This window comes from Taurulus bubalis (assembly GCF_910589615.1).
Source record: "Taurulus bubalis genome assembly, chromosome: 2".
Lineage (NCBI taxonomy): Eukaryota > Metazoa > Chordata > Actinopteri > Perciformes > Cottidae > Taurulus > Taurulus bubalis.
In genome coordinates, this window is record NC_136590.1 from 44,968,292 (window position 1) to 44,980,791 (window position 12,500).

A 12,500-nucleotide genomic window follows, 5' to 3' on the forward strand; every position below is an offset into this window, starting at 1 on the left:
GCCTCATTAATCAGGACGCATGGAGCCACAGTGAAGCCTTACCTCCTCGTGCAGGATGGCCTTACACATGGAGTAGTTCCCCTTCAGCGCCCACGTCCCGTTAGCAAGACACTTCCTGTACACATTATCTGCATGGAGAGAAAGAGAAGAAAAGCAGTTGTTTCAAGTACAAATAACAAAATTTTTCTCATTCTTTCTTCACTTTTTAAGAAATAATTCACTTTTTTTAAAGCTGGTATCCTTCCTGCTCGATTCGTAGTGGCACTGCGACCTTTTCTGCTTTTGAGGCTAATAGGGAGCGATATCATTAGAGGTAGAGCTACAAGCTGTGAGGTTTCACACGTTAGCTGTCAGGCCCGTCTACCACCCTCTTCCTCTTCCTCTTCCTCGTTCTTTACGTTCAGACGCTTATAACCTCCAGTGAGCTGCGTTCAGCTTGTGTTCATTTCATTTCTTTTCCAATAAAACACGTTGACCCACATTCTCGTGGTGCCATGCTTTCCACAGCAGACGCTCATTCTCATAAATAAGGGTTTTAAAAAACAGAAGGACTGAGGTTCTGCTTGGAACTATTTGCTTCTGAAGATTTGTTTTTGAAGAAAGGGTTCTTTGAAAGACTACGGGTTCTTAAGGAAATCTCATGATGAAACCCTTGGAATATAAAAGGGTTCTCGGTATAACCTCCTGGATTGAGTCGAGATGAATCCCTTTGAGTACAAAAGGGTTCTTGGTAGAATCCCTTGGGTGGGTTCTAGATGAAACCTTTGGCATATAAAAGGGTTCTCGGTAGAAACCTTTGGGTGAGTTCAAGTTGAAAACCTTGGAATATAAAATGGTTCTCGGTAGAAACCCTTGGAATATAAAAGGGTTCTCAGTAGAACCCCCTGGATTGAGTCGCGATGACACCCTTGAATTATAAAAGGGTTCTTGGTAGGAACCCTTAGGTGGGTTCTATATAAAACCCTGGAATATAAAAGGGTCCTTAGTGGAAACCATTGGGTGGGTTCTAGATGAAAACCCTTGGCATATAAAAGGGTTCTAGATGAAAACCCTTGGCATATAAAAGGGTTCTCGGTAGAAACCCTTGGGTGGGTTCTCGATGAAACCTTTCTCAGTGACAGCAGGCAGCTGTTTTTAGGGTTCTAGATGAAAACCCTTGGCATATAAAAGGGTTCTTGATGGAAACCCTTGGGTGGGTTCTCGATGAAACCTTTCTCAGTGACAGCAGGCAGCTGTTTTTAGGGTTCTAAAAGCCCAGGTGCTTCCTGTCCAGCACCAAATGGCAGACTGATAGAACCTCCAGGGTTCTGGGTGGAATCCTTACAACATAAGAGGGTTCCCTAAAGAACCTCTCATTGGGGGGTTCTGGTTGAAACCTTTCACATATGGTTCTGAGCACAATCCTTCAGTGTTATGTTAGAACCCTCTGAAACCTTTTTATATAAAGTTCCAACCAAAAGGGGTTGCATGAGGACGAGCCAATTACTGCATCGGGTAAAGTATAAAAGTATTTCTAAGAGCGGCGGGTCAGCGGGTAATTCACATTTATGGGAAATCCTCGACAGCTTCACGTCAAGCTGTGACACAATTAAAAAGGCAAATTTATGAAATCCCGATCTCCATCGCCTCCTTAAATCAAAAGAGAGACTCAGACTGAAGCCCAGGCAGCGGACCGGTGATTATTTTCTGTAAAAAAACACCCTTTCTGCACATTTGCTGGATAATGCCGCCCCAGTGGGCATGAAGGCTCTGACAAATGATGAGGCAAATTATTATTTCCCCCTCCACGCGGGGTCTCGCTCCATCACCGCTCACATTTCACAGGACGGGAGCGAAATAATCTGCAACAAATTTCACATTTGTCATTTCACATTTATTATTCCTTAAAGATGAAGGAAATGAAATCATCAAACTGGACACGGTGGGTTTGAAATGCTGCAAATAAGGCAATTTAAAGATGAAAGGGGAGATGTCAGAAATATTTTAAAAGATATTCGGGTTTTTTTATACATCGGCAGGTTGAGTTAATGTAATGAGCAGCATACGATTAAGTTAGCCCGGTACAATAGCGGATGAAAGACACATGAATAGCGCATGAGAGCGTCTGCTTCATCTCCAGAGAGACAATCAGCAGAGAGCTCGTCTCAAAGTGTCGGCGGCTCGTCTCTCGTCTCGTAGACAAACGTTTCTCACGGAGTTCTTTGGACGCGTCCGACCCCGATGGCGAGGCGGGTCGACTCGGGTCGTCAGAAACCTTTTGACGGTTTACAGAACCGGGCGGAGAAAGAAAAGTTTGCTGAAGCTGAAAAACGCTGTCAGCATCCATCAACAACGCATCATTTAGAGAAATGAGGTGCTGGTTTGCAACAAAAAACAACACGCACACACACACACACACACACACACACACACACACACACACACACACACACACACAGACACACACTCTGCTCCCCCGGGTCGAGACGTTTGAGACGGAAATTTAAGCTAAAATGATGTTTGAAGAGTGAACATTTTATGGAAGATTTAATAAGATTTCCCATGAGTGTGATGTTAACTACTCCAATACACACAAGAAGGTACTTTTCAGTCAGCTTCAAAGAAGAATGCGTTTTAAAAATAAGTTTTAATGGGATTTTAACTCGAATTATAACTGAAGACGTGGAAGTTTAAATGGATGAATGAGTGAATACGAGTTGAAAATGCAAAAAAAAAGTTGTGGAAATGTCTCAAAACCGAACAATCTGTGCGTTCAATTGTTTGCATTTTTTATTGGAAAACTACGGAATATTTTTGTAAACATGGACGGATGTGAATAATAAACGTAGCGCTTCAACAGCATCGCTAACAGCTCGAGCTCCACGCTCCACTTCCTGTCAGCTGATGCCGTTCACACGCAAACAGCTGCAGCAGGAAGTGAAGCGCGACGCATTGGGATCGTTTACGGTCAGAAACCGTAAAATGATCTCGAACCGGGAAAGTGTCCAACCTTCTGACGCTTGAGTGAATCGTCTTCCAGCGTTCACACGAAATAATAATTACTGCCAAAAAAAAACAACATAAAGATTTACTGCAGTGTCGGCGAAAAGCCACAACTGTTTATGCAATATTTCACAACCCAATAAAATGTTAAAAAAATCTATTTTTACAATGATTCTAAAGCCAACAGCTTATTCTGAAGATAATAATCGAGCGTGAAAGCTGGTAAAGAGTCTCACATGTCAGACATTTATAAATCAGACGGACATTTTCACCAAATTTGAGATGAGCTCTGTTTTAGCTCAAAGAGAGAGAGAGAGAGAGAGAGAGAGGCTGTTAATCTTAGATGAATGTTTTAATGATGAGGCGTTTTGAGGAGGTAGGACATGAGGAGGTAGGAGATGAGGAGGTGGGTTGCCTGCGGGCAGCGGAGGGTAAAAATAGCTCGTTGACGAGAGCGGGGCCGTCACCCCCAATCAAGATTACCTTGCGCGAGATATTCCCTAAATCCCAGAGGCAATATCCTAGAGAGCTTTACAATCTGTCTGAGGTGAATTACGCCAAAGTCAAAAGTTCTGTAGCCTCGTTAAATTATTTGCATTCACAAAAGGAGAAGATTAAAGAATCCATTTTTCAGTTCGGAGTCCGTGAACGGCGGTTTCGCTATCAGCGGTTTTTGAACTGATTTATTTCTCTTGAGAAGAAAAAAATCTATTTTCCCCCATCAGACTTTGTGTGTGACTGAATTTAACGTGCACTGGCAAAAAAAGAAGAAGAAGAAGAAGAAGAAGAAGAAGAAGAAGAAGAAGAAGAAGAAGAAGAAGAAGAAGAAGAAGAAGAAGAAGAAGAAGAAGAAGAAGAAGAAGAAGAAGAGAGAGCTCCCGTTAATTCTCTCCGTTTATTCCAATCGAGTTTACGTGACACGGCATGACCGGGCGACTTTGCTCCGGGGTTCACGAGGCCGCGAACATTTAGAAATGGATTACTGTCAAAGCAATGAAGTGACTTCATTTAGCGAGCGCCAACATTTAAAAACCAAAGTGCAGAGCAAATGTTTAAAGAAATCCGTGAAAAGCCGCCAGAAAGACCCCGAACGGGCGGCAGAGCTTTAAGGAGGAAATATATATATAATATATAGTATAAAGCCTTCAAATCCAGCAGGATGACCTTGAAATAAACGCTTTCTGGCACCGGACCACACACTGATTTATGGCTGCTGAACCTCTTTATGATACAGAAAGACCGTATATATCATACACTTTATAGCAAAGACTAAATGTCACATTTCGTTATGCAATAACCAAATGCAGCAGCCTGCTCCTGGTCACCTTTGTGCTTTTTAATTCATTATTTCTTTCGGTTCATTGTTTGCCCGAGACGAGGTGAGAGGAGTTTTACAGCCGAAGTAAATTCAGTTTTAAAGCCCCGACGCTTCTACACTCGTCGTATAGTCGAGTGGGACTGCAGGCGGAGAACACACAAATATGTGAGGGATTACAGGGATTGATCAAACATTTTGGTTCCTAATGTTCTTCTGTGACTTCTGTTACAATAATCTAACAAAATGGTGCTGAATCTTTATTGAAGTAGCAACTTTTTGTGCAAAAAAATAACTAATATTTGTCAAACAAATTGCATATTGTGGCTGCAAATAACCTGCTTTTCACTAAATCTAAAGATCATAACAATAACGTTCAATTTGTGTCAAACAAAACAAAATGAGTGCAGATATGTGTGAGGATGGGTCAAATGCAGACAATAATTTCCCCCAAAATCTCCCGCGCCCCACCTGTGATACCTCCGTGCCCCACTAGAGGGTCGCGCCCCACAGTTTGAGAACCACTGTGAACTGGTCAAAGCTCATTTCTAAAACTTACAGTTGTCATATTGTTGTGCCTTATTTTACATATTTTCTTATACTATTAGCATTAATAGGAGTGTTTTTTTGTATTTTTCTTAGCTTAACTATATTGTAATTCTGTGTGTGAACTAACAACTAGTAAACTAACTGTCTGTTGTCTATGCATATGACAATAAAAATATATTGCATGTTGATAAATGTCAGAAGGATAAAGACACAACATCGTACATTATAAACACAACACGTGTCTCCGCTTTACGACTGACAATAAACGCCTCAGTCGTTCCTCCTGATGATGTTTCTGCACGAGGGTTTACAGCTGCAGCAGATTAGAGTGGTGCAGACCAGTGGCTTTGATGGCTGTGATGGTTGTGATGGTTGTGTTGTCATGGCTGTGATGGTTGTGATGGTTGTGTTGTGATGGCTGTGATGGCTGTGATGGTTGTGATGGTTGTATTGTGATGGCTGTGATGGTTGTGTTGTGATGGCTGTGATGGTTGTGATGGTTGTGATGGCTGTGATGGTTGTATTGTGATGGCTGTGATGGTTGTGTTGTGATGGCTGTGATGGTTGTGATGGTTGTGTTGTGATGGCTGTGATGGTTGTGTTGTGATGGCTGTGATGGTTGTGATGGTTGTGTTGTGATGGCTGTGATGGTTGTGATGGCTGTGATGGTTGTGATGGTTGTATTGTGATGGCTGTGATGGTTGTGATGGTTGTGTTGTGATGGCTGTGATGGTTGTGATGGTTGTGTTGTGATGGCTGTGATGGCTGTGATGGTTGTGATGGTTGTGTTGTGATGGCTGTGATGGTTGTGATGGTTGTGATGGTTGTGATGGTTGTGTTGTGATAGTTGTGATGGCTGTGATGGTTGTGATGGTTGTGTTGTGATGGCTGTGATGGTTGTGTTGTGATGGCTGTGATGGTTGTGATGGTTGTGATGGTTGTGATGGTTGTGATGGCTGTGATGGTTGTGATGGATGTGATGGTTGTGATGGTTGTTATGGTTGTGATGGTTGTGATGGTTGTGATGTTGTGATGGTTGTGATGGTTGTGATGGTTGTGATGGTTGTGTTGTGATGGCTGTGATGGTTGTGATGGTTGTGTTGTGATGGCTGTGATGGTTGTGATGGTTGTGATGGTTGTGATGGTTGTGTTGTGATGGCTGTGATGGTTGTGATGGTTGTGATGGATGTGATGGTTGTGATGGTTGTGTTGTGATGGCTGTGATGGTTGTGATGGTTGTGTTGTGATGGCTGTGATGGTTGTGATGGATGTGATGGTTGTGATGGTTGTTATGGTTGTGATGGTTGTGATGGTTGTGTTGTGATGGATGTGATGGTTGTGATGGTTGTGTTGTGATGGCTGTGATGGTTGTGATGGCTGTGATGGCTATGATGGTTGTGATGGTTGTGATGGCTATGATGGTTGTGATGGTTGTGATGGATGTGATGGATGTGATGGTTGTGATGGCTGTGTTGTGATGATTGTGATGGCTGTGATGGTTGTGATGGATGTGATGGCTGTGATGGTTGTGATGGCTGTGATGGTTGTGATGGTTGTGATGGTTGTGATGGATGGGATGGTTGTGATGGTTGTGGTGGTTGTGATGGATGTGTTGTGATGGTTGTGTTGTGATGGTTGTGATGGCTGTGTTGTGATGGCTGTGATGGTTGTGTTGTGATGGTTGTGTTGTGATGGTTGTGTTGTGATGGTTGTGATGGCTGTGTTGTGATGGCTGTGATGGTTGTGATGGATGTGTTGTGATGGTTGTGATGGCTGTGTTGTGATGGCTGTGTTGTGATGGTTGTGATGGCTGTGTTGTGATGGCTGTGATGGTTGTGATGGATGTGTTGTGATGGTTGTGATGGATGTGTTGTGATGGTTGTGTTGTGATGGTTGTGATGGCTGTGTTGTGATGGCTGTGATGGTTGTGATGGATGTGTTGTGATGGCTGTGTTGTGATGGCTGTGATGGTTGTGTTGTGATGGTTGTGTTGTGATGGTTGTGGTGGTTGTGATGGATGTGTTGTGATGGTTGTGTTGTGATGGCTGTGTTGTGATGGTTGTGATGGCTGTGTTGTGATGGCTGTGATGGTTGTGATGGATGTGTTGTGATGGTTGTGATGGCTGTGTTGTGATGGTTGTGATGGCTGTGTTGTGATGGTTGTGATGGCTGTGATGGTTGTGATGGATGTGTTGTGATGGCTGTGATGGTTGTGATGGATGTGATGGTTGTGATGGATGTGATGGCTGTGATGGTTGTGATGGCTGTCACTGGTTTCCACCACGAAATAACAAAACAGCCTGTTTTGAGCAGCAAATGTTTAACAGGTGCGACCGCGACGCTGGTATTGAGTGTGTGTGTGTGTGTGTGTGTGTGTGTGTGTGTGTGTGTGTGTGTGTGTGTGTGAGTCATCCCTGTAAAGGAAGTACCACAGAGGAGGACTTTGCCAGCTCTTTACATTTCTGTCAGGTTTATTGGCATCGCTGCTAGATGCCAATAAACCTGTTCTGAGTTTGGACAGTGAGATCAAGATGGAGGCGGAGATGGAATGTGGGCGTGGCCAGAGCAAACTAAGGGGGAGGAGTCACTGTATGTCTCTTGTTTGTGTTATAGTTGGTGTGCAGCTTCGCCTTATTAGTCACATATCTATTTTTATTATCGTGATTATCCCATTATATCCACCGCTGCTGTTATTAATAGCGGGCGTAACTTTTCCGTCATTATTCTGCAGACAGCTCTCATTACGTGAATCATCTATGTCATAAGCATTGCATGTGTTGTGACTGTGGTGTCTCTGGACCTCAGGATGCAGATTCAGCCTCACGAGGTAAACTAATACCTTCCAGCCTCACGCGGTCGTGGTAACAGCTTGTGGTCGGCGTCTTGGCTAACAGCTGAGCGACTACTGCGCACGTCTTTGTGAAGTCCTGCAGACACCAACATACATCCAAGTATCCGTCAAAACTTTAGGGTGAATTTTGCACGAATTTCCAGGAAATCGGCTGCAGAAAATGATTATTGATGCTTCCTTAGACACGTGCCATTAAACCACTGCAGAAGAAGAAGAAGAAGAAGCTGCGGTGAGAAGACGTCCAAGAAAGAGATGAAACCCAACGTGGAAAACATGAAGCAGATATGATGACGTTTGTGTTTCCTTCACGTAACAATGTGAGGAAGTCACATGACTTACACTATTCTTAGACTTATTTTGTATTAATTCACAGCGCTTTTCTTGAGTTTTTTTTGCACAAATTGAAAATAATATACGTTCCTCCCGCTGATATCGATCTTCTCATCTCTGGGAGAGGAAAGTCAATAACCGTATTTATATAAATGTGGAACTGTTTCTTTAATGATTGCCCTGAGTTCACAAAAACAAGATGCGCTCAGGCGGCCAGTGTATGTGTGTGGTTCAGTGTGTGTGTGTGTGTGTGTGTGTGTGTGTGTGTGTGTGTGTGTGTGTGTGTGTGTGTGTGTGTGTGTGCGTGTGCGTGTGTGTGGTTCAGTGGGGATTGAGGCCAGTTCCTGAATGTTTCTTGGAAAATTGTCTTTCTCTCTCACTTTATTAAAAGAGTAGAACATGTGCTGTGAACGCAACATGCACGGATAATGTGAGTATATATGTATATATATATATATATATATATATATATATATATATATATATATATATATGTATATGCAGGAACATCTCCCTCAGACTGCAGCGTTACTTTATTAACATTCTCCTGCAGTCTTCTTGCAGGTTGGGGACGAGCCTCTGGCAGCAATCGTAAAACAGCATTTACATCGGTCACAATCTCAAGGTCCCTAAAATATAGACGGCTGATTTCACAGCCAACATCTTTAGGAGGATTTCATTGTCGTGACAAACGGGTTTCATGCTCTGCCCGGCGACCGGCCATTGTTGTCTCTGAGGTGTTAAAAGCAGCCGGAGCCAGGTGCTAAATCCTCCCCGAGGAAACCGGAGCTGGAGGCGCATGCGGACGCAACGCCGGCGGCCAAGAAGGATCCTCGTCTCTTTTCATCTCTAAACACACACAGTGGATCAGAGGGTCCACTCTTTGGCAAAAACACACGAAAAAAGAAGAAAAAAAGCGTAGAGCACAGCAGAAACGCTGCTGCAATGTTAGGCCCCGCTCAAGCAAATACGCTGACCCAGATTTAGTCACACTTACTTAGCGCTGCAACACAACGGATCAATGGCTGCAGCTCAGAAGCATCCTCCTCTTCCTCATCCTCCTCCTCCTCTGTGCCTTCTGAGCACAAGTCTAATTAAAACCAGGACCGGCAAGCGGAGAGAAAAACATATTATTTGCACTAAATTAGTTTTTTTCTTCAGACTGAATACCTGAGAAGGAGCACAATGCGTTTCCTGCAGCAACGCTCACCTTTATGATGCAATACTTTAATTATATTTATGTCTGTTTGTTCCTTCCGTACAGAACGTACAGAGCCGGTTTTAAGATGAAGGTCACGGCCTCCTCATCGCTTTACATCCCTTTTTCATTTTCATTTCCATCGCTTTTTCTACACAAATGGAAAATAATAAGTAATAATAAAGTAATAAACAAACGAGACCTGTTGTTGGGAGCCAGGCTAGCTGCCAGTCTTTATGCTAAGCTAGGCTAACCACCTCCGGACTCCAGCTCCTCGGAACGGCTCCTTTAACGCTCGCTGGACGCTTCTGAGTGAGCGCTCGTGCGGTCGGGACGGAGGCCAGCTCCTGAATGATTCTTGGAAAAATATTTTTCTCACTCACTTTATAAAAATGTACGAGGAGCCCCGTCGGTAGCACATGTTCCGTGAACGTTCAGACGGAACACGTTTGGTTCTCACGTAACGTGAGAGTCACGCGAAACGGGAACGTCTCCCTCGGAGATGCAGCGGCAGTGATGGACGCGTTCTATGATGCAATGTTTTAATATCCTTCATAACACAATTTACAGAACACATTGCATAACTGTGTTCAAACTAGTGAGGCAGCGTAGATGTTTGCAGGTGATTATCGCTGCAGGATTTAGATTTAAGGTTCCCGTGCAGAAGTCCTTGTTTTGCAAGTGACGAGTCTCAAGTCATAAACATTTGCATCTGTAATTGTTTTCCTCTTAATTTTGCATGTACTGCTGTTTTAATTTAGTTTAACCGCCGTGTAGATTGCTTACGCAAACAACATCCTGTCCGTTATCCATACCTCTTATTCTATTTAGGGGCGCTGGAGCCGATCCCAGCTGACTTTGGGCGAAGGCCGGGTTCACCCTGGACCGGCCTCCAGTCTGTCCCAGGGCTCACACACATAGACAGACAACCATTCACACCGACGGACAATTTACAGCCTCCAAATAACCGGAGCTGCATGTCTTTGGCCTGTGGGAGGAAACCGGAGAACCCGGAGGGAACCCACGCTGACACGGGGAGAACATGCAAACTCCAGACCGAGGGACCGAACCCCTTTGCTGTGAGCCACTACACCACCGTGCAGTACAATACTATACTTCATAAAGTGGTATTAAATAAGTTTACTCAAGTATTGTCCCCAAATACAAACTTGAGATACTTCTACTTGAGTAGTTTGAGTGCATTTTACACGTCTATACTTTTTACTACAAGCCGCTTCTACCTCCGGTCAGTGTCACGCTGTAGCAAGCTAGCTCTGCGCTGCTAGCTCACCGCTGCTGCTGCTAGCTCCCTGCTGCTGCTGCTACTGCCCGCGTCCCCTCTGCCCAAGTCGGGTGTCGAGCCGGGGCTGGTCCCGTTACCTTCAGTGGTTGTTGGGGAGCTAGCGGAAGTTAGCGGAAAGCTAGCGGAATTAAGCGGGAAACTAGCATGAGCGCCAGCTGGCTACAGCGGGGAGCAAACGGGGACACTGACCGAAGGTAGTAGCGGCGTGTAACCCGACTTTTACGGTACTCCGTTTATACGTACAATATAATCTAAAATGTATACAAGTACAAGAAAAAAACGTGTTCATCAATCAAATATATATTACTATAAATCTTTTTTTAGACAATGTTGAGGACTGTCAGTTGGACAAAACAAACACTGTGAAGGTGTTACTTCAGAGTTTGTTTTTCCCAGTGTGAAAACACACAGTAATACTTCACTCGAGGTGTTAATCCTGACGTCTCACACACAAACACATTCACAGCGACCCGACAACACGACGAGTGTTTCTGAGCCGATCCAGACGGCCGGCGCGTTACGGAAACTTTCCACGTCTCCCCGACACGTCCACGCGGTTAGCAACGCCAGCTCCGGGTGAGGAGTCGTACCTGCGCTCCGAAAACATGGGGGAAACTTTTTCCGCCACCTCATTTTCATTTAATAAGCGATACTTGTTAAATTCATCAAAAAACAACTGGAACCTGGAGCAGCTCTTGAGACTCCGAGGAGGGAAGAGGACGCCAGGTTTCACACCGAGTGTGTGTTCTGGCTCAGAGCGGCACGAGACGCCTCCAGGGCCGGAGGTCTGAGGAGAGAGGATAATCTACTTTTCATGTCCGACTCTCACACACACACACACACACACACACACACACACACACACACACACACACACACACACACACACACACACCAGCTTCTCGCGCCGTGCTTTACATCTTTCCCTTTTTGTCTCCTCTGTCTTTGATGTTTCTTGCGGCGCCTGCAAATTAATATTCCACGAATGCTCGAGCTCATTCAACAAAAAGAGATGCGTTGCATTCCTTGTGAGTGAGTAGGAGGGTGAGACGGGGTGAGACGGGGTGAGGGTGAGACGGGGTGAGGGTGTTGCCACCCCGCTGACCGCGAGCACTACTCTAAATAAAAAGTACACCCCCACCTCATCCATCCTCTATCTATCCACTCTGACTGGCTCAAGACCAGCCGACTCACAGCTAGTCAGTGTCATGTGCACACACACACACACACACACACACACGCACACGCACACGCACGCACACACGCACACGCACACACGCACAATCCACTGGGCTCCCCTCTGGGGACCATTAGGGGAAAGTCAAGCTCGGCAACAAATGGCGGAGGGGATTTCCGGGCGGGGCGGCAGACGTGCGACAGCAGTGGCGGTGGCGCCCGGGCCGAGTCACGAACCCAGAGGAGGGCGTGCGGCGCCGCGGGGCGTCGCGGGGCGCCTGTCACGACTCAACGGCTGAGCGGTCTGGACATCGGCCCCCGGACGCCTGTCATCCCCGCTCCGTGCATATGCTCGGCAGCATGCTGCGACCGTCTCAGAGGGCGTCGGAGGCGTGGAGGAGCTCGCCGTGATTAGCGTGATTAGCTAAGTCCAGCGCTGCGAGTGGGCTTCGGTCCAGACAGCTAGTCTCAGCAAGAAGATCAACTCTTTTTTTAATCTTTTCTCTCTGCTCCCATGTAGAAATGTTAATGAGAGCCGGAGCGAAATATCTTTGACTGTCATGACAGTTAAGATCAAAAGAGTCCGGATCAAAAAGAGAGTAAACGTGTGACATTTACACGTTTGATTGACAACGCGCTGCGAGGCCAGTGGCTCCTCTGCAGCGCACACCGGTCACATGCAGGGGAAGAAAGATGTATTGAACACTACAGACGGACTAATATGCCTTTCACAATACGTACAAAAATATGTAATATTTCAGATCGGCCAAGTTTGTGAATTCAATAAAAGAAATGA

General features: G+C 45.2%; 1 protein-coding gene across 1 annotated transcript in view; it reads right to left on the reverse strand.

The window, feature by feature from the left end:
- Positions 1-12,500, reverse strand: part of LOC306753186 (corticotropin-releasing factor receptor 1-like) — a 53,441-nt gene that overhangs the window by 29,132 nt on the left and 11,809 nt on the right. The window contains exon 4 of the mRNA XM_079237045.1: positions 43-128. Within this exon, the coding sequence (XP_079093171.1) occupies positions 43-128 (86 nt within the window). The remainder of the gene's footprint in view (positions 1-42; positions 129-12,500) is intronic.